The following is a 23,731-nucleotide window of genomic DNA, read 5'->3' as shown; positions in this document are numbered from 1 at the left end:
GTCAACCAGCACAGTTTGATTTAGTAAGACACAAATTATACACAGTAGAGACCAAAGTGACATGACTGTTTGTTGGTGATTACAACTTTTTCCCGAAGTAGCACACAATTTAGTGCGCTGACCTAGTTTCATAAAGTAACACAAAATGCTGTGTTGTAAGTGTAGGCGAGTGCTACTTCGTGAAAAAACACAAAAACATTTTTCACACTTTTTTGGTTTCACGAAGTAGCACGAAACTTCTCTCATGTCTAGGTTCATAATTCATTATGCAAATCAGTCAAAATCAGATTAATTTTTAAGTTCAAGTCATCAAGTATCTACATTGAGAAATTTAAATAGAAATACTTTAAAGTTTTGAAGGAAAGCAGGTTTCAGAGGCCGTTTTCTCTAATTGTTATTTTTCTGGTATAGGAGTGCATGCTACTTTGTGAAAATGCTGACGATATACCACAGGTTATTTTTTTCTTTTTTTTAGAAAAAAGATTATGGCTTGGCGTTTCGACCCTATTAGAGGCTTTCTCGAAGGATGAATAACAACACAACACACATGAACAGGCCTATAATTGGAAATACATGTACATGAACAGAAAGAGAGAAGGGCAGAAAACACACAGAAAAAAAACAATGAATAATGAGACTCGGGGTGGGATGGAGGGGGCTGGTTTGACCACAAGAAGTTTGAAACACAAAGGCTATATTTTCTTTTTGTTTTCAGCGAAGATGTAAATTTTTACATTTACCTTTATGGCGCAGAATCATGGTGTTGGCCCAGGCTTAGAATCTATATCCTTTCATCTTGCACACTGAATATATCCTGCCATAGCACCAGAGTCCAGTACTCTTTCCATACTGGTCCATTATTCATCAGAATTCAGTCCTGGTCCCCGTGGGCATCACCGACTGGGTAGCCAGGCTTCCAGCTTTCATAACCAACAGGACTTCCATCTTTCCAAGTATAAACTCCTTCTACATCCAAATCATTGAAGCCAATCCATAGCACCTCATACTGACCAAGGACTGTCTTTGTGTATTGAGCTACAAACTGATTCTCTTCCTCATCCAGTATGGATACAAGATGAGCTGGTCTGCCTCTCTCAGAGAGACTCTGGCAATGTTGTTCAGCGGCATGGTAGTTTTTCGTCTCTCTGACCAACAGATAACAGTTGTCTTTAAACGCCAGCCATGAACGTGGACAATATGTTTGACCAGAGCATCTACAGTCAACCAGCACAGTTTGATTTAGTAAGACACAAATTATACACACTAGAGACCAAAGTGTCATGACTGGTGGTTGATGGCTGCAACTCCCGTTGGGTTCTCTCTTTTAAACACATCATTTGTTTCAAAAAACAAGTATTAATAAGATAAAGAAGTATTAATAATATTCTGCAAACAATAATTTGCAGTCATGTTCCTAAAAGTATTACTTGATTGTGCCTGGTGCAGACATGTCGCACTACCATTCGTTATTCCCCCAAATTTTTTTACGACGTTTGGTTAGAGTAGTGAAACCAATGTAACTGTTTCTTGTGTTTGTCCATTGCAAGATGGCTACTTTTCAAGTTACTGCGGTATATATAGATTATCGATTAAGAAATGGTTCTGATTTTGTAAATAGTTTCCACTGCATATTGATAAAAATTTGCCATCAGTGCAGCACTTGTTTTCAACATACTGAAGATACAAGGCCAACTGATTTCAGGCTTCAATTAGGCAAGTAGGTGTACCATACAATAATTTGTGTCTCAAAAAACACGTACAATTTGCAATCGAAATGGCTTGAAGAAAGTGTCTTGTATATTTTGAGTTGATTTTCCCCCTTGTTGTAGTAGTAGTGTTTTACAACTCTCATTAAAACACCCTGAAAAGAGCAATGTACACGGTTTGAAGATAGAGTCTGTAGGTCAGGATTTTTGTTATAATTTTTTTATATTTTTGGTTCATTTGCAACTAAAACCTTTTTTGTGCCTACAGAGATCAAACTTCTTATTTCTGTAAACAGAAGTATGAAGGTACATTGTGTCTGTCGCCACTCAACAATAGTGTCTTTTTGTTTCTCCAGATTTTAATGGAAAATTAGTTTTTAGCATTCAAGATATAGCGCCCTTCCAACTGCTTTACTGATGACAGTAAACTTACAGATTGTGCAGATTTTAACAGCACAGGCTGCATTGATTGATTGATTGATTCTTTTTTCAATTAAGAACATGTCAAAAATACATGCATAACAAGGAGAGAAACGACAATGAAATGAGATAAACCAGAATACAACACTAGAAAAAAAGATTGTACAAAATTATCAAGGATAACCCCAAAGAGCCAATATCTTAGGCTAATTTCCATTGGGGTCCTTACAAGAAGTGGCAAGAAATATCAAAAAGAAATTGAAGTATCAAAACAGACAACTTAAACACAAGCAAAAAAAGGAAGAAACATGGAAAACAAAGCACGAAAAAGCGAAATAAATAGATGAATAAATAAATAATAGATATGAGGCAAGCTTGCTTTTATTCTTGTTACAGAATTTAGGTAAATCATTCCTACGTCTTGGTGGTTGATTTCTATTGGACTTAATTATTCAAACTCGTGCAGCCCCCATGATATGCCCAATCTATTTTTATTGATTACTCGCAAAGCGATTTGAAGAAGAAAAAAATCTGGATCGTGCTTAAAATATGAGATAGTTAAAGTGAAAATGGAGGCTTAGAAAATCATTAGGCTCGTGCAGGGTATATAGGGCAGTAAGGACATGGTGCATATCTTAAACCTTACGTATATTACTGCTGGAATTTTGATAATTATTTCAACCCTTAATAATTCCTTTCATCTGGCTTTAAATATTTGCAATCAATCGCTAGAACCTCATGCCCCATGAACATTTCCTAATCTATTTCATAACTGCAAATAAGTTGAAAGTAATCAGAAAGATGTCATCATCATCACTGCGGAGGAGTCCCATTTGGAAGAAAATCCCAATTTCACATTCAAGATTCAGTTGTTGTTGACATTCGCATCCAGTATGAAATGGTCTGAATGTAACAGAAAATGTTGTAGGATTATTTGAGTGGAGGGCTTAAGTTCACTGGAGTCATTGAACTCAAATCAAAGAACTGAACCCTTTTAAGTTTTTGACATCCACACATCAAAAGTCTGTTGGGTACCCATGATGACTTCAAGTTCATTTATCTTTGGTTGGAATTGAGATTACTTATAAGTGTTATCAAGTTGGCAACAAATGCCTAGGATTAAAAAAAAACTAGTAACTGTTGCTAGGGGGCTTATGCCAAAAACTATTGACTAAACAAGAATCAGCCAGCTTTCTCCTGAAGACGAGCAGAGTATACTGTTCGAAACGTCAAGACCACACCGGCTCTTTTCAGAGCCAACAATTCCATAAAAGAGATTTACATAAGGTTGTACCTGCAAGTTTACTATTTCTTTAGTGTTTCTTCCTAAGAATCATACATAAATTGTTTTCATGTAAATTACAGTTTTTTTCTGTGCTCAATCCAACTGAACTTAACAATTCTCAACTTACATTTAGTGTAGGGAGAAAATCTCACAAGGTTTACCTTTCCATCTTGCACACTGAATAATGCTATTTCCCAACAGTTACCATTGCATTCCTTTCATAGTGACTTCACATCCAACAAGATACAATCCTGAGTCTACATCCAAATCACTGTAGTGAATCCATGGCTCAGCATCCTGACCAAGGACTGACTTAATGGAATGTACAAACAGTATGTAAATACTCAGTGTTATTTCTTGTTTAGGATTTGTTACTAAAACTTACCTCAGAAAGTGTATCCTTGCATTTTGCACATTGAAGGCATACTTTGTGAACAAAAGTACTCTTTCCACATTCTTTTGTATGTCACTATACAATCCTGATTCCCGTACGCATCGCCAACTGGGAAGCCAGGAGCCCATCCTTCATAACCAACAGGACTTCCATCTATCCAAGTATAAACTCCTTCTACATCCAAATCATTGTAGCCAATCCATAGATCATTACCATAATGAGTTACAAACTGATTTTCTTCCTCATCCAGTATGGATACAAGATGAGCTGGTCTGCCTCTCTCAGAGAGACTCTGGCAATGTTGCTCAGCGGCATGGTAGTTATATCTCACTCTGACCAACAGATAACAGTTGTCTTTAAATGCAAGCCATGAAGGTGGACAATATGTTTGACCAGAGCATCTACAGTCAACCAGCACAGTTTGATTTAGTAAGACACAAATTATACACAGTAGAGACCAAAGTGACATGACTGGTGGTTGATGGCTGCAACACCCGTTGGGTTCTCTCTTTTAAACACATCATTTGTTTCAAAAAACAAGTATTAATAAGATAAAGAAGTATTAATATTATTCTGCAAACAATAATTTGCAGTCATGTTCCCAAAGTATTACTTGATTGTGCCTGGTGCAGACATGTCGCACTACCATTCGTTATTCCCCCCAAAAAATTAACGACGTTTGGTTAGAGTGGTGAAACCAAGGTAACTATTTCTTTTGTTTGTCCATTGCAAGATGGCTACTTTTTCAAGTTACTGCGGTATATATAGATTATCGATTAAGAAATGGTTCTGATTTTGTAAATAGTTTCCACTGCATATTGATAAAAATTTGCCATCAGTGCAGCACTTGTTTTCAACATACTGAAGATACAAGGCCAACTGATTTCAGGCTTGAATTAGGCAAGTAGGTGTACCATACAATAATTTGTATCTCAATAAAACACGTACAATTTGCAATCGAAATGGCTTGAAGAAAGTGTCTTGTATACTTTGAGTTGATTTTCCCCCTTGTTGTAGTAGTGTTTTAAAACTCTCATTAAAACACCCTGAAAAAGAGCAATGTACACGGTTTAAAGATAGAGTCTGTAGGTCAGGATTTTTGTTATAATTTTTTTTTGGTTCATTTGCAACTAAAACCTTTTTTGTGCCTCGAAGATCAAACTTCTTATTTCTGTAAACAGAAGTATGAAGGTACATTGTGTCTGTCGCCCACTCAACAATAGTGTCTTTTTGTTTCTCCAGATTTTAATGACTCTGGCAGTGTTGCTCAGCGTCTTGGTAGTTTTTCGTCTCTCTGACCAACAGATAACAGTTGTCTTTAAATGCCAGCCATGAAGGTGGACAATATGTTTGACCAGAACATCTACAGTCAACCAGCACAGTTTGATTTAGTAAGACACAAATTATACACAGTAGAGACCAAAGTGACATGGCTGGTGGTTCAGGGCTGCAATTTCTGCCTCTAGTACAACTTTACTTAGCATCCAAACACACAATTATCTGTACATAGTATTACGTAAAAATAGGGTCTTCAAACGTTTTTTCCAGTCTCAGCTACAGATTTTAATCCAACAATTGAAAGGACTGGCATCTGTGGCATCCTGAAGCTGACTGTTTAAAAAACAAAATTTTAAAGATTTTTGAAAATCTGGTCTTTCATTTCTGTTGCTGATTTCTATGGTACTTAATTGATATCATGCACACGCGTGCAACGGCAATTAGATTCCTAGAAGTGTATTGATTAACGGGTGCCCTTGATGATTGAAAATCTCTTTGGGTCGTGTTTAGATGAGATTTAACTCAAACCAAACTACAGTCTAAGTAATATCACCAGGTTAGTGATGAAAAGTAAACAAAAATATAGTGGGTGCGTATCATGAACATATTGCATTACACCTGGCCTTACTAAACAATATTGGATTGATTACTTGTCACCTGAATTCTAGAAACCTTTTTGATTGAATTCTAGAGAAGTCTAGAGAACCTTTGTGGATCGTGTTTAGATGAGATAATTAAAGTCAAAGTGGAGGCGTAGAAAATCCTGTAAATAAGTTGGAAGGTAGTCAAACAGATGTCATCACTGTGAAGGAGTCACATCCTACTCTGACCAACATGGAGTTTGTTAATTTTCATTCGATACCGGTCGACTAAGCTACAACATTGTATGTGATGCTCTTAATGAGCAGCTTTACATAAACAACTAAAAGATACATGTAGCTCTTATGGGAGGTTATTCATTTTCATATTGAATTGCATATCTATCAATTGAACTAAAAGAGCAATAGATAATTGAAAAGGGTGTATGCAGAATGTCAACAAACCAGTGGCCAATTTCATGGCTTTGCTTACCACCGAATTATGCGCTTACGATCACCATTCTCCGCTTACGTGCAAGCGCTGATTTTCTGCGCTAGCTATGTAAGCGTAGAAAGCCAAAAAAACAGAAGAAAAATAAAACAAAACTAGACTTAAGTTTTTGTCATAACAAAAACAAGGTATCCGGCATCGGGGAGTACAAAAATACAAGCCTAGTGGAAATTTACAAAGCGACAATTCCAAGAAGTAACGCCTATTCAAAGCATTTTACATGCACTTCCGGTTTAGACAGGCCAAAAGGTCAAGAGAAGGTCACCAACATACCCATTTTTGTGAAGTACGTAAAGCCCTTTCATATGATGTATAGATTGTCAAAATAGCTTTTGTGGTTGAGGAAATAGGTGATGAGTAATGACGACTGGAGAAGAGACTAACTAACCGGAAGAGAAATGTTTGTTGAATGTTGAAACGCCTTGAAAACAGACAACGTAGGTAAAACCCTTTCATATAATGTAGGCCTATAGATTGTCTAAATAGCTATTGTGGTTGAGGACATAAGAACTTGTGAAAAATGACAACTGGAGAAGAGACTAACTAACCGGAAGGGAAATGTTTATTGAAAACATACTATAAACGAAGCTATTTAAAAATAAAAAATAAGTAAGTAAAAAAGAAAAAGAAAAAAACATTAACGTGTCAAGCGGTCTCCCATCCAAGTACTGACCGGGCCCGATGCTGCTTAACTTCAGTGATCAGACGAGTATCATAGTAATCAACGCAGTATGATCGTAGTCAAAACAAATAATGTATTTTTGACGAAAATGTACAAAAAAAATCAAATTTGAACCGGAAGACAAGGTAAAAATGGGGTCATGTCTGCGGGGCGTTTACGGAGTTTGTAACGACCTTTTCGATGATGCATCGATTGTAAGAATCCATCATGTAGATCAAAAGTTGTGATTTTTTGAATTAATAAACTTTGAATTTTTATAACTCAAGAATGGATGACGTCATCATGACGTAACTAAAACAGTGTTCCACTCCTAATGCATATCTAACTATGTGCGAAGTTTCAAATTCATACGAGTTTGGGAAGTGTGCTTTTTTTAGTTCTTAAAAGTCCCATGAATCACTGAAGTAGGTGGCCATCTCTGCGAAACTTCGTCTTCAATTCACATTGACCACTAAGCCATCAGAAGTGCAAAATTTGAACAATTTGACGCCGAAGATTGAGAGTAAATCGTTTTCGCAGCGTTCTGCCATGTGCCCAGCCAGCTCTATGCATATATGCCGAATGGCACAGAACTTGGCACCGCGCCACAAATGAAGGCATATATAATGCACATGTCCCCATACACCAAAAAACCGCGTGACTGCATCGCATACAATGTACACATAAAATCTTTACGCGCAACCATTGGGGGAGTTTCGTAGTTCTTTATACATGAATTTTTGAATTTTCAACCTCGGTTTTGAACCGGAAGACAAGATCAAAATGGGGTCATGTCTGGGAGGCGTTTACGGAGTTTTTAACGACCTTTCCGATGATGCAATAACATCAATAACAAAAGGTGTCCGGAGCTGTGCTCTGCTCCGAACACTTAAAAAAAACTTAAAAAAAAACGAACAATAACAAAAGGTGTTCGGAGCTATGCTCTGCTCCGAACACCTAAAAAAAACTTTAAAAAAAACGAACAATAATAAAAGGTGTTCGGAGCTATGCTCTGCTCCGAACATCTAATGAAAATCTAAAGATTTACCTTTGGTGTAAGAGTACAATTGACAGGTTAACAACCTTAGAATGAGTATCCTTCCATTTTACATACAGAGTATCTTTCAAGAGAGCAGGCCAGATCCTTCCACAGCTTTTCAAATGTCAGTATACAATCCGGATTCCCCAATTTATCTTTATCTGGGTAGCTAGATCTCCAGCTTTCATAACCAGCGGGACTTCCATCTATCCAAGTATAAACTCCTTCTACCTCCAAATCATTGTAGCCAATCCATAGCTGAATTTTTTTATTAGAAACGGGCTCGGTGAATTGAGCTACAAACTGATTCTCTTCGTCATCCAGTATGGATACAAGATGAGCTGGTCTGCCTCTCTCAGAGAGACTCTGGCAGTGTTGCTCAGCGGCATGGTAGTTTTTCTTCTCTCTGACCAACAGATAACAGTTGTCTTCAAATGCCAGCCATGAAGGTGGACAATATGTTTGAACAGAGCATCTACAGTCAACCAGCACAGTTTGATTTAGTAAGACACAAATTATACACAGTAGAGACCAAAGTGACATGGCTGGTGGTTGATGACTGCAACTCAAACCTCTCTGTGGCCACAGTAATGAAGTCACTTTTCTCAGTGCAAGCTGTATGCATTAATAACAGGTATCTTTCTTAGTACGTCTCTAAGTTTCTCCAGATTCTAATTTAAATTAGTTCTAAGCCTTCATGAAATAGCGTCCTTCCAACCGCTTTACTGACAGTAAACTTACAGAGTGTGCAGAGTATAACATTACAAGCTGCATTCCATTAAGCTTAATGACTGGTATTATGAGGCGGGCTCGGTTTTATGCTTGTTACAGGATTTGGGCAAATCTGTCCTGTATAAGGTGTTTGATTTTGATGGCATTTACATGTAATTAGTTTGATTCACACAGGTGCAGCTCCCATAAAACGCCTAAGCTCTTTGTATTGATTACTTGTCACCTGAATTCTAGGGACCTTTAATGGATCGTGCTTAGATGAGATAATTAAATTATCTGAATTCTAGAGAACTTTTGGACTGAATTCCAGAGAATTCTAGAGAACTTTTATGGATCGTGTTTAGATGAGATCATTAAAGTCAAAGTGGAGGCTTAGAAAATCTTGTAAGTAAGTTGAAGGTATTCAAAAAATGATGTCATCAATGCGGAGGAGTCGCACTTCGTCTCTGTTTTCACGATGAGGCAATTCTTTAAAAAATCACAACTTTTGGCAAATCGTTGTGGTTTTTTTCATTTGTTTTCATTTGGGTTGTTATTAGTGACATTTCCCTAAGTTTCCAGTGCTAAATCGTAAAATTTGTCTTATTAAACTAGTTTGCACAAGTTTTTTACTAAACTCTTACTTTTGCTGTCTTCATTAACAGCCACACTTGCATTGTAGATTTGCCAATTTTTATATTGTATTACATAGCGCTGGCACAGGGCCAAAAATGACTACTCTTTGTTTAGTTTTCAGGAAGGGATAATTTGTGTGACCTAGATAGATTTTAGTTTTCAAGAACAGATACTTGTCATTTATGCATTGGTTTGTACAGGAAGCGCTGCACTGAGCAAGCTGACTATACTGTGATTTTACTTTAAGTGTTATCAAGTTGGCAACAAATGCAAGGGATTAAAAAACCTATAATGCCAAAAGCTCATTACTAGATTCATAAGCTTTGACTAGACAAGAATCACCCAGCTTTCTCCTGAAGCAAGCGGAGTTGATTGTTCGAAACATCAATACCACATTGGTTTTTTTCAGAGCCAGCACTCCCATAAAAGGGATTTACATACATGTATGGTTGTACTCGCATGTTTACTATTTCTTTATAGATTCTTCCTAAGAATCACACAGCATACCTTTAAATTGCAGCTTTTTCCTGTCCTCAATCCAACTAAAATAAACAATTCTCAACCCTACATTAAGTGTAGGGAGAAGATCTCACAAGGTTTACAGGCTCAGAAGGAGTTTCCTTTCCGTCTTTTGCTCTAAATAATGTTATTTTCCAACAGTTACCATTGCATTCCTTTCATAGTCCTGACCAAGAAATGACTTTGTGAAATGCACAAACAGTGAAGAAATACTCAGTGTTATTTCTTGTTTAGCATGTTTTACAAAAAAACTTACCTCAGAAAGTGTATCCTTGCATTTTGCACATTGAGAACGTTGGGTTTGTGCACCATTTGTCCCTCCACAGTGTGTTGTATGTCGCTGTACAATCCTGATTCCCGTAGGCAGAACCAGCTGGAAAGCCAGTCGCCCAGCTTTTATAACCGACAGGACTTCCATCTATCCAAGTAAAAACACCTTCTACATCCAAATCATTGTAGCCAATCCATAACACCTCATACTGACCAAGAACTGATTTTGTGTATTGAGCTACAAACTGATTCTCTTCCTCATCCTGTATGGATACAAGATGAGCTGGTCTGCCTCTCTTTGAGAGACTCTGGCAATGTTGCTCAGCGGCATGGTAGTTTTTCTTCTCTGTGACCAACAGATAACAGTTGTCTTTAAATGCCAGCCATGAAGGTGGACAATATGTTTGACCAGAGCATCTACAGTCAACCAGCACAGTTTGATTTAGTAAGACACAAATTATACACAGTAGAGACCAAAGTGACATGACTGGTGGTTGATGACTGCAACTCAAACCACTCTGTGCCCAGAGTAATGAAGTTACTTTTCTCAGTGCAAGCTGTATGCTTTAATATCAGGTATCTTACTTAGTTGTTGAGACTAGATTGAACCAAATTATTCATCCAACAGTTGAGTAATTAGCACAAACATTAATGAAAGACTTCAGAAAGTACTTTTTTGCTTTTCCTTTTTTATTTGTGAACATCAAACAAGCAATGAAACAACGTTTTTGCACAAATAAATACAAACATAGGCTGTATTACTCATAAAACCGTTAAAGCTGCTGACTTAACCATTTAGCCGCTGTCCGCCCAGCCGCATATAGCGATACACTGTATGCGGTACGAGGAAACCTCGCTAGCTTGTGTTTGTAGAAAAAAAGGAACATCAAAAGAAAACTCGATAGTCATTAGTAGGTCTACGCATTTGGTAATGTATCTAGTTGTTATAGATCGTTATTAATTCTCCCTTCACAGTTGACTTGTCAAAGCTAATGATGATGAAATAATTTAACTCTTACGAAAAATAAAACGCTCATTAGTAACAGGAAACTGTTCATCATTTATGATGATATTGTCGAAAATTATCGCCTTCGCATTTAATCAGTATGAGCATTGAGCCAGACAAAAGCCTTGAAAAGCTATTGTGTTCATTTTATCCATGCACAAAAATATTCGCCATAAAAATTACCGTAGCCGTTTAACGAGAGGCATTTATTGTTCCCATGAGAACTTGTACTTGTACAAATATTACCGAAAGGGTAAAAAATTGTGCATACACATTAAGCCATGGCTATCTTTTAAAATTTGAACTACGATTCCAGTAATTTACTGCAAGAATCTTGAGAAGTTGGATTTCAGCAAACTCGGGCGGTGCAGGGACTAAAGGGTTAAACACCCCATCCCCCAGAAAAAAATCAACGGAAAAAGCCTGTTTGTTTCAAACTAAAACAATTTTTTTGAATCTGCTTCTTTTACTCTCCGACTACAATATGACTGCCTAAGGATCAACTTGTTAGGTAGCCTGATATACTTGTAAATGGGTTCAGCAGACATTGCTGCAGTGACTTTCAAAACAATGAGAGTTATTGTGTAAAGCAAAGTACTTCAATTTGATGACACTTGCATGACAAGTCAGACAGGTCGGACGTTACTGGGATGTACACTTTCAAAATGTAATATATTTACTCATAACATTGTTTCATACCAAAGTTAAGAATCTGCTTCTATTACACACCAACTATAATAAGACTGCCTAAGGATCAACTTGTTAGGTAGCCTTATATAATTTTAAATGGGTTTATAGCAGATATTGCTGCAGTGACTTTCAAAACAAAGAGTTATTTTGTAAAGCAAAGTACTTTCTAAACAAAATACAAACAAGAGTTGTCATTTTTTTGACACTTGAAAGACAAGTTAGACCAGTCAGATGTAACAGGGACTTACACTTTTAAATTGTATTATGTTTACTAATGAAACCTTTAAAGCTGCTAACTTATACACATACCCCCCCCCCCCAAAGAAAAAAAACAACAACAACAACATGTTTTTTCAAAACAAAGTTTTTTAATGTGATTCTCTCACACACCGACTACAATAATTATAACTTGCAGGTAGCCTTTTATACTTTTAGATGGGTGCAGCATTACTTCAGTGACTTACAGCACGTTTTAATGTGCAAGATAAGCCATTAGACCTCTCAGTGTGGCGGTTTCTTTCGATTGCACACCTTGCTGGCTGAACACACACGTTTCAAAAAAAGTCCATACCCCTGGCACTAAACTTGGTATTTGCAGTCCAGCACATAGTGTGCCTTGTAGTACACATCTACTGCTTTCATGACTGATGTTTGTGGAAAAGCATTTCTTGACTCCCGATCAGCGCTGCCTAATGATAGCACAAAGGGCTGGGGATGAAGCTTTGTGTCTATCCTTCAGGTAGTGTGGCATTATGATATCCTGTGGCATAAAAAGAATAATTAATAAAACTTGTTAATGTCCTAATACTCAGTTCTTAAGATATAGCGCCTAATATAACATTCAAATGTCAAGTAAAGTGATCATTATTATTTTATTTAACAAGAGGATATACAGAGTTATTTTTTTGAGTTATGAGAGCTGTTTAAAGCGCCTTGTTAGGGTTTACAAGGTGACGGCACAATCTGAAGACAACCACGCACGAACACCAGGACAGATCCGTATACTGAGAAGAGTAACAGTAATTTACTAGAGACATATTGTGTGTTACTATTATTTTGTGTTGGGTTTGTAAGAATTGTAATTATTTTCTGAAAACAAATGATTCATGAAATTGGGTTTTCAAAACATACTGGAGTCATTTAAATAAAACAAATTCAGATAACAGTGACAAATAGAAGACCAAAGCAAGGCTGCTTGTTTTCAGAGAAGTTCATCACTTACCCGTTGAGTGTCGATGGATGATTTCGGGAATAAGTTGCAAATTATCTGCCTCGGTCAGCACCTTCATTGCCTGCATGTCGATCTCATTATCTGTATGAGTTGTAAACAAAAATAAATTTAATTGCAAAGCTGTTACGCATGGGCATAGCTATCCTATCTTAAAAGTAGCTGTGTGTAACTATGCACTGCTTCCAATACTCTTAAAACTAGTGTCATTTTGGTAAATTTAAGGGTCCTTTTTTTTTGCTTTGATTTTTGTGTTCCCTTTTTATCAAGAAGTAGTCATTTTGTTTCCAAATTGTCAGCATCAGGGGAAAATAGGGACATACCCCGGTCCAAGGTAAAACAGTGTCACGTACCCCCACTGCTTGGTATAGGAGCACATGCGCCCACTATTTAGGGAGAATATAATTGGCGGTGCACATGTACCCAACCCTTGGGGAGATCAGGAACATGTAACCCAACTTTTTTTAGATCAGTAAGCAAACAGTTGGGCAAGATAATGGCATGTACTCAACGTTTTGTAAGAACAGAACCGATTACCCATTTTCTAAGGAGAAAACACCAAATCTTTGGAGATAATTAACAAAGTTTTCCCATTCCTTGGGAAGAAGAGGCCTACCAAACCCATGCTGTTTTAATTGCTATATACATTACATGTTCACCCAAGTTCATCTACATGTTTTATATCATGGGATATTATCAATCAAAGTTAATGATAAGGGGGTTAACTAAGGACACTATTGGACGTTATATAGGCTACTACTACTACACAAGGGCTAGGCATGGCTCTGCGTGTGGCGTCGTGTGTGTGTTGTGTGTCGATGATGTCCCTGAAACTGCGATAACGTGCGGTAGGCCATGCATTCACAGCTCAAGCCGAGTTTTCGGACAGGCCCACACGTTCTTGATCTAAATCATAACAAGAACATGTACTTTTAAACTTTAGAGATACATTTTTCAATTCTCACCTCAGAAAACGTCCGTTAGGGACACTAACGCCACACTCCTCCAGTAATCTCAACACTTGGTGGTCAGCCATCATCGACGTCGCATTATAACTTCCTTGACTTGGTAATGAGCGCGTGTGCGCACGATAACAAAGTTCACAACAAAATGGTTAACGTCACGCCCTTTCACGCCATAATGCCCATCTGCCGGGAATGTTTCTCCAATTTCTACCCAGCAATTCGTGGTTGGATAAATCTAATAAACAATACCAATTAATTGGACAATGTTTATCCAACAATTGTTGTTTAAACTATACTCAACGTTGGTAACTTTTTTATCTTAACCAACCCTAAAGTTTACTCAATAGTTGAACAAAAATTTACCAACAAATCACAAATGGCGTTTACCCAGCGATATTTTGCCCAGCTCTTTTAACAGTGTAGATCTCCAGCTTTCATAACCAGCGGGACTTCCATCTATCCAAGTATAAACTCCTTCTACCTCCAAATCATTGTAGCCAATCCATAGCTGAATTTTTTTATTAGAAACGGGCTCGGTGAATTGAGCTACAAACTGATTCTCTTCCTCATCCAGTATGGATACAAGATGAGCTGGTCTGCCTCTCTCGGAGAGACTCTGGCAATGTTGCTCAGCGTCTTGGTAGTTATATTTCACTCTGGCCAACAGATAACAGTTGTCTTTAAATGCCAGCCATGAAGGTGGACAATATGTTTGACCAGAACATCTACAGTCAACCAGCACAGTTTGATTTAGTAAGACACAAATTATACACAGTAGAGACCAAAGTGACATGACTGGTGGTTGATGACTGCAACTCAAACCTCTCTGTGGCCACAGTAATGAAGTCACTTTTCTCAGTGCAAGCTGTATGCATTAATAACAGGTATCTTTCTTAGTACGTCTCTAAGTTTCTCCAGATTCTAATTTAAATTAGTTCTAAGCCTTCATGAAATAGCGTCCTTCCAACCGCTTTACCGCTAAATGACTGATTATATGAGGCAAGCTCGGTTTATGCTTTTTTTGCAGGATTTGGGCAAATCTGTCTTTCATATTGCTATTCGATTTCTGTGGATTTTAAGTAGTTTGATTGACACTTGTGAAGCTACCTTGAAACGTGCAAGCTATTTTTATTGATTAACTGCCAACTGAGTTGAAACGTGCAAGCTATTTTTATTGATTAACTGCCAACAGAGTTGAAAAGAAATTTAATGAATCGTGTTTAGATTTATTACAGTATTATAGTCAAAATGGGGGCCTAGAAAGTCAACATGTTGTCATAGTTACGAGGTGGGTTGCAAACACTTGGTGGGCAGGTTAGTACCAATCTTTGTTTGGTTGGGAATTACTTGTTCACTTTTATTGTTTACATCATGCTGTGTATCCATGACGACCACACAACAAACACGTTTTTGTTCTTTTAAGTTAGCTACGTCTTCACCTTGCAATACCAATGTCTAACAGAAATGTTAAGTCTCATGGAATAGACAATCGAGACCAATGAATGTGCAACAACAACAGTTGTCTCATATTTTATGTATGTTTTTGAACTGAAGCATGTAATAAAAAAACATCAACTTTTTAAAACAATACAATTGCACAGATTATTAGTTGCAGTAATCAGACCCTCAAGTTGTGAATGAGTTTATACCAGTTGGACTTGGTCAGCTTTGAATAATAAGCCCTGCTTTTAAAGGGCACAGCAGCCGATTTCACCAAACGCTAGGATTAATCCTATCTTGAGTTAGGACGAGTAACTTGTCCTAACTTCAGCTGAAGTCTTTTAATATGCATCTGAAAGCCCACAAAATTTGTGCAACGAGGGTGTTTTTTTTCTTCTTATATTATTATTTACTTGCAACTTTGATGACCAATTGAGCCAAATTTTTCACAGGTTTGTTAATTTGTGCATATGTTGGGATACATCAATTGAGACTACTGGTCTTTGACAATTATCAATTGTGTCCTGTCCCTTTAACTGAGGTAAAAACGTCGACTACCAAGCGAGTTAGCAAATGGTGCTGGAAATGTTTCTGTCAAGAGAATTTTCACTCTCTGTAAATAGAGTTTAATTTATGAAATTTTCCCTACTTTACCATAGTGTTTAGACCATAAGCTGCGAATAATATAACATTTTTTAACTGCTGAGGAGTCACCACAGTTGAGGGTAGAGGTTGAAATTGTGTATGAAATAGCCTTTGCAACGCCATGGCAGCTCAGAGCTGGTTACTCCCCAGGGAGCTGAGGAAGAATTAAAGGGATGTTATTGGCCCAATGACCAAGGCACTACTGTAATGCGCATTAATTTGGTTATTGTTGATAGCACTTATCTAAGAATTTATTATTTCATTATTATTATTGAAACAAATTCTAAGTCTTGACATTCTTGTTGACATTTGCATCCAGTACGAACTTGCATCATAAAGTATCTGTCACCGTTCAAATATCTGTCCTACAACATGGCGTCTGTGCATGCGTGCGTGTGTGCATGCATGTGCCGTATAAATCAAACCAAGAATATTGCACGCTGCGTGCTTATTTTATGCACGTGTTTGGACGCGCACGATTTGCCCTACAACATGGCGACTTTCATAGCAAAAAAAGGGTTATTCAATACGGTCTATTGTGAAAACTGCTTTTGGAGTCCTTAATTCCACTGAAATCTGTGAAGTCAAATAAAAGAATTTAACCCTTTTAAGTATTTGACATCCACACATCAAAAGTCTGTTGGGTACCCATGATGACTTCAACTTAAAGTATATTTATCTTTTGTTGGATATAGATTTTTAGTTATTGTTTGAAGTTAGCAACAAATGCCTGTTAATAAAAAAAACTTATAAATATGGCCAGCAGGCTTAATGCATAATAGCTCTTGCTTATAAATATGTCCAGCGGGCTTAATGCATAATAGCTCTTGCTAATCATTTGTAAGTAAACTTGAGCAAACAAGAATTACACAGCAAACCTTTAAATTTGTTTCATGCAAATTGCAACTTTTTCCTGTCCTCAATCCAACTTAAATAAACAATTAAGGAGAAAATCTCACAAGGTTTACAGGCGCAGATGGAGTTTCCTGTCCATCTTTTACACTGGCATGGTAGTTTTTTGTCTCTCTGACCGACAGATAACAGTTGTCTTTAAACGCCAGCCATAAACATGGACAATATGTTTGACCAGAGCATCTACAGTCAACCAGCACAGTTTGATTTAGTAAGACACAAATTATACACAGTAGAGACCAAAGTGACATGACTGGTGGTTGATGGCTGCAACTCCCGTTGGGTTCTCTCTTTTAAACACATCATTTGTTTCAAAAAACAAGTATTAATAAGATAAAGAAGTATTAATAATATTCTGCAAACAATAATTTGCAGTCATGTTCCCAAAGTATTACTTGATTGTGCCTGGTGCAGACATGTCGCACTAGCATTCGTTATTCCCCAAAATTTGTTTACGAGGTTTGGTTAGAGTAGTGAAACCAAGGTAACTGTTTCTTGTGTTTGTCCATTGCAAGATGGCTACTTTTTCAAGTTACTGCGGTATATATAGATTATCGATTAAGAAATGGTTCTGATTTTGTAAATAGTTTCCACTGCATATTGATAAAAATTTGCCATCAGTGCAGCACTTGTTTTCAACATACTGAAGATACAAGGCCAACTGATTTCAGGCTTCAATTAGGCAAGTAGGTGTACCATACAATAATTTGTATCTCAAAAAACACAAACAATTTGCAATCGAAATGGCTTGAAGAAAGTGTCTTGTATATTTTGAGTTGATTTTCCCCCTTGTTGTAGTAGTGTTTTACAACTCTCATTAAAACACCCTGAAAAAGAGCAATGTACACGGTTTAAAGATAGAGTCTGTAGGTCAGGATTTTTGTTATAATTTTGTTATTATTTTTGGTTCATTTGTAACTAAAACCTTTTTTGTGCCTACAGAGATCAAACTTCTTATTTCTGTAAACAGAAGTATGAAGGTACATTGTGTCTGTCGCCCACTCAACAATAGTGTCTTTTTGTTTCTCCAGATTTTAATGGAAAATTAGTTTTTAGCATTCAAGATATAGCGTCCTTCCAACTGCTTTACTGATGACAGTAAACTTACAGATTGTGCAGATTATAACAGCACAAGCTGCATTGATTGATTGATTGATTGATTCTTTTTTCAATTAAGAACATGTCAAAAATACATGCATAACAAGGAGAGAAACGACAATGAAATGAGATAAACCAGAATACAACACTAGAAAAAAAGATTGTAAAAAATTGTCAAGGATAACCCCAAAGAGCCAATATCTTAGGCTAATTTCCATTGGGGTCCTTACAAGAAGTGGCAAGAAATATCAAAAAGAAATTGAAGTATCAAAACAGACAAACCTAAACACGAGCAAAAAAGGAAGAAACATGGAAAACAAAGCACGAAAAAGCGAAATAAATAGATGAATAAATAAATAATAGATATGAGGCAAGCTTGCTTTTATTCTTGTTACAGAATTTATGTAAATCATTCCTACGTCTTGGTGGTTGATTTCTATTGGACTTAATTATTCAAACTCGTGCAGCCGCCATGATATGCCCAATCTATTTTTATTGATTACTCGCAAAGCGATTTGAAGAAGAAAAAAATCTGGATCGTGTTTAAAAGATGAGATAGTTAAAGTGAAAATGGAGGCTTAGAAAATCATTAGGCTCGTGCAGGGTATATAGGGCAGTAAGGACATGGTGCATATCTTAAACCTTACGTATATTACTGCTGGAATTTGGATAATTATTTCAACCCTTAATAATTCCTTTCAATCAATCAATCAATAAACATTTATTTCCATACAAACACAATATACAAATACAAACAATAGGATGTTACAAGACTGAAAACTGTATGGAGGCATGGCCCATTAAAGCAAAGCTTGTAAGCTGGGATGCCTTTTACAAAACAAAGGAAGGTAATAAGATCATTTAAATTATAAAACAAAGCGTATAGTAATAACAATAACATCAAAACGAGACGGATAAACGAAACGCAAAAACAAAACACCCAACCAGACAAACAAACACCTCAAACTAACACCTCAAACTAACACCTCAAACAAACAAACAATACAAATACCACAAGACGGCCACGACGATAGAACTAAACCAAAATAATGACAGAATCACAACTATGTTACCCTTTCATCTGGCTTTTAATATTTGCAATCAATCGCTAGAACCTTATGCCCCATGAACATTTCCTAATCTATTTCATAACTGCAAATAAGTTGAAAGTAATCAGAAAGATGTCATCACTGCGGAGGAGTCAAATTTTGAAGAAAATCCCAATTTCACATTCAAGATTCAGTTGTTGTTGACATTCGCATCCAGTATGAAATGGTCTGAATGTAACAGAAAATGTTGTAGGATTATTTGAGGGGAGGGCTTAAGTTCACTGAAATCTGTGAACTCAAATAAAAGAATTGAATCCTTTTAAGTTTTTGACATCCACACATCAAAAGTCTGTTGGGTACCCATGATGACTTCAAGTTCATTTATCTTTGGTTGGAATTGAGATTACTTATAAGTGTTATCAAGTTGGCAACAAATGCCTAGGATTAAAAAAAAACTAGTAACTGTTGCTAGAGGGCTTATGCCAAAAACTATTGACTAAACAAGAATCAGCCAGCTTTCTCCTGAAGACGAGCAGAGTATACTGTTCGAAACGTCAAGACCACACCGGCTCTTTTCAGAGCCAGCACTCCCATAAAAGAGATTTACACAAGGTTGTACCCACAAGTTTACTATTTTACTATTTATTTAGTGTTTCTTCCAAAAAATCACACATAATACCTTTAAATTGTTTTCCAGCAAATTGCAGCTTTTTCCTGTCCTTAATGCGACTGAACTTAACAATTCTCAACTTACATTTAGTGTAGGGAGAAAATCTCACAAGGTTTACCTTTCCATCTTGCACACTGAATAATGCTATTTCCCAACAGTTACCACTGCATTCCTTTCATAGTGACTTCACATCCAACAAGATACAATCCTGAGTCTACATCCAAATCACTGTAGTGAATCCATGGCTCAGCATCCTGACCATGGACTGACTTAATGGAATGTACAAACAGTATATAAATAATGTGTTATTTCTTGTTTAGGATTTGTTACTAAAACTTACCTCAGAAAGTGTATCCTTGCATTTTGCACATTGAACGCATACTTTGTGAACAGAAGTACTCCTTCCACATTGTTCTTTTGTACGTCACTATACAATCCTGATTCCCACGAGCATCACCAACTGGGAAGCCAGGAGCCCATCCTTCATAACCAACAGGACTTCCATCTATCCAAGTATAAACTCCTTCTACATCCAAATCATTGTAGCCAATCCATAGCTCATTACCAGAATGAGTTACAAACTGATTCTCTTCGTCATCCAGTATGGATACAAGATGAGCTGGTCTGCCTCTCTCAGAGAGACTCTGGCAGTGTTGCTCAGCGGCATGGTAGTTTTTCTTCTCTGTGACCAACAGATAACAGTTGTCTTTAAATGCCAGCCATGAACGTGGACAATATGTTTGACCAGAGCATCTACAGTCAACCAGCACAGTTTGATTTAGTAAGACACAAACTATACACAGTAGAGACCAAAGTGACATGACTGTTTGTTTGTTTGTGATTACAACTTCTGATGGGTTCTGTCTTTACCACGTCATTTGTTTCAAAGAACAAGTTTTGATAATGTGCTGCAAACAATACGCCAGTCCTTTCCCACAGTTTTACCTTGTTGTACCTGTCGCAGTCTTTATATACTACTGGCAATGGCAGTTGGTATTCATTCAAGTTTTAAGAACTGAAGGAACACCACTTACCAAAAATAAATTATTGATGTTCCGTTAGAGCAGTGAAATCAAGCCAGCTAATCATTTGTTTGTGTTGAAAGTTGGCTACTTTTCCAAATGACTGCCATAAACTAGATTATTTAAACAATGGTAATGGTTTTGTAATGGGTTTCTAGTGCATATTTAAAAACCTGCCATTTTCGCAGCTTTGTTGCAAGCATACTTTAAATGCAAGGCTAACCAATTTCATACCCAAATTGGGTAAGGATTTGTACCATACGCTTCATTTTATTCTAATGCATATTTAAAAACCTGCCATTTTCGCAGCTTTGTTCAAAGCACACTTTAGATGCAAGGCTAACCAATTTCATACCCAAATTGGGTAAGGATTTGTACCATACGCTTCATTTTATTCTAATGCATATTTAAAAACCTGCCATTTTCGCAGCTTTGTTCAAAGCACACTTTAGATGCAAGGCTAACCAATTTCATACCCCAATTTGGTAAGGATTTGTACCATTCGCTTCATTTTATTCTAATGCATATTTAAAAACCTGCCATTTTCGCAGCTTTGTTCCAAGCACACTTTAGATCCAAGGCTAAGTAATTTCGTACCCCAATTAGGTAAGGATTTGTACCATACGCTTCATTTTATCGCTTTCACTGTCAAATGAATTATATACAAAAAGTTGACTACAAGAAGTTTGACTACAAGAAGTTTGACTACAATAAGTTTGACTACAATAAGTTTGACTACAATAAGTTTGACAACAAGAAGTTTGACTACAAGAAGTTTAACTTCAAGAAGTTTGACTACAAGAAGTTTGACTACAAGAAGTTTGACTACAAGAAGTTTGACTCCATGAAGTTTGACTACAAGAAGTTTGACTACAAGAAGTTTGAAAACAAAGGCTGTATTTCCTTTCTTCTTTTCAGCGAAGATGTGAATTTTTATATTTACCTTTATGACGCAGAATCATAACATCAGCCCAGGCTCAGAATGTGTATCCTTTCATCTTGCACACTGAATACATCCCGCCATAGCACCAGTACTCCTTCCATACTGGTCCATTATTCATCAGAATACAGTCCTGGTCCCCGTAAGCATCACCGACTGGGTAGCCAGGCTTCCAGCTTTCATAACCAACAGGACTTCCATCTATCCAAGTATAAACTCCTTCTACATCCAAATCGTTGTAGCCAATCCATGGCTCAGCAGACTGTGTGTAATGAGCTACAAACTGATTTTCTTCCTCATCCAGTATTGATACAAGATGAGCTGGTCTGCCTCTCTCAGAGAGACTCTGGCAATGTTGCTCAGCGTCTTGGTAGTTTTTCGCCTCTCTGACCAACAGATAACAGTTGTCTTTAAATACCAGCCATGAACGTGGACAATATATTTGACCAGAGCATCTACAGTCAACCAGCACAGTTTGATTTAGTAAGACACAAATTATACACAGTAGAGACCTTATTGACATGACTGGTGGCTGGTGATTGAAACTTCTGATGGGTTTCTAAGAACAAGTTTTGATAAACTTGGCGTGTCGTGGCCTAGTGGTTAAGGGCACCGGATTCAAGCTCTTGTGTTTGATCAGCAGTGTGTGGGTCCGAGTCCCAGTCGTAACACTTGTGTCCTTAAGCAAGACACTTAACCATGATTGCTTCGTAAAGTTGAGGAGGTAGTGCTTTCTGCTTTATCAGCCAGGTTTCTGATGGATGATACCCAAGCCTACATCCATGGACTGTAAAGGGGGTAACCCTGTTTCAGCCCCAGAAGTAGGTGGCCTCAGATTTAGGTCTCGAAATCAAGCATCAGAAAGCACACAACTTCGTGTGACAAGGGTGTTTTTCTTTCATTATTTTCTCGCAACTTCGATAACCGATTGAGCTGAAATGTTCACAGGTTTGTTATTTTATGCATTTAATGTTGAGATACACCAAGTGAGAAGACTGGTCTTTGACAATTACCAATAGTGTCCACTGTCTTTAACTTGCTTAGGTTTAGTGTGGTACAGCAACCAGGCACAGAAGTGTTCAATGTCTTCAAACTGCATGTACGGCTGTACTCGACTATAAAATACCACGTTGCAGGCATGTAAAGCGCATCCGCCATTCAAATCTATATGGATAGTATTGATTAGTCAGTCATCGAAGGATAAACCAATTTTCAGAACTATCCTTGGCAATTATTACCTTCTGATATTTAGTATTGCATTAGTCAGAATGGATTTAAGGGAAGGTACACGTTTGGTAATTGTCAAAGACCAGTGTTCTCACTTGGTGTATCCCAACATAAGCACAAAATAACAAGCCTGTGAAAATTTGAGCTAAATTGGTCATCGAAGTTGCGAGAAATTTATGAGAGAAAAACACCCTTGTTGGACGAATTTGTGGGCTTTCAGATAGGAATAAAAGACTTCTGGCTAGAAGTCTTTTATTATTTTAGTGAAAAATTACCTCTTTCTCAAAATCTATGCTACTTTAGAGGGAGCCGTTTCTCACAATGTGTTTTATTATCAACAGCTCTCCATTGCTTGTTACTAAGTCAGTTTTTAAGTTAACATTTGTTTTGATTAATTACCAATAGTGTACCTTCCCTTTTAAGGCACCGGTTGCTATTGGTAACTACTCAAAATAATTGTTCGCATAACAAACTTAATTGGTAATGAGCAATAGAGAGCTGTTGAATATGAAACATTGTGAGAAACAGCTTCCTCTGAAGTGACATAATATTTAGAGGAAATTTACATCGGGGATAAGAGAATGTTCATTTTGGCACTACCCATATACACCGGTGTGTGTTGGCACCATAAAGTTATATGTAAGAACTAGAGGGCGCACTGGCCTATATACGCGCTCCGGCATACTCGCAGGCAGCCATTTTCTAAGTTGACAAAACTGGCATCTCACAGCATTTGTTTGTGCTGCCATTTTGTAAGTTGAACAAACAGCATCGCGTGGCTTATTGAAAGTAGACCCTTGTTGTAGGAATCAGTTCTGTATTTTCCTCATC

At 37.2% G+C, this 23,731-nt stretch overlaps 1 protein-coding gene and 1 long non-coding RNA gene across 2 annotated transcripts; both read right to left on the bottom strand.

The window, feature by feature from the left end:
• Positions 1–871: 871 nt before the first annotated feature.
• LOC117290103 (C-type mannose receptor 2-like) lies at positions 872–4,441 on the bottom strand. The gene is made up of 3 exons (XM_033771357.1): positions 4,419–4,441; positions 3,856–4,137; positions 872–1,214 (listed from the first exon to the last, which is right to left on the bottom strand). Exons 1-3 carry the CDS (start codon positions 4,439–4,441, stop codon positions 872–874), a joined length of 648 nt encoding a protein of 215 aa, XP_033627248.1.
• Positions 4,442–12,100: 7,659 nt separating this feature from the next.
• LOC117290894 lies at positions 12,101–14,448 on the bottom strand. The gene is made up of 3 exons (XR_004519097.1): positions 13,898–14,448; positions 12,927–13,016; positions 12,101–12,464 (listed from the first exon to the last, which is right to left on the bottom strand). It is a non-coding gene; the product is annotated as an uncharacterized LOC117290894 (long non-coding RNA).
• Between the last annotated feature and the right edge of the window lie 9,283 nt (positions 14,449–23,731).

This window comes from Asterias rubens, chromosome 5, assembly GCF_902459465.1.
Source record: "Asterias rubens chromosome 5, eAstRub1.3, whole genome shotgun sequence".
In the NCBI taxonomy this organism is placed as follows: domain Eukaryota; kingdom Metazoa; phylum Echinodermata; class Asteroidea; order Forcipulatida; family Asteriidae; genus Asterias; species Asterias rubens.
Note: the sequence above shows the minus strand (reverse complement) of the source record. Positions and strands in the feature narration are given on the sequence as shown.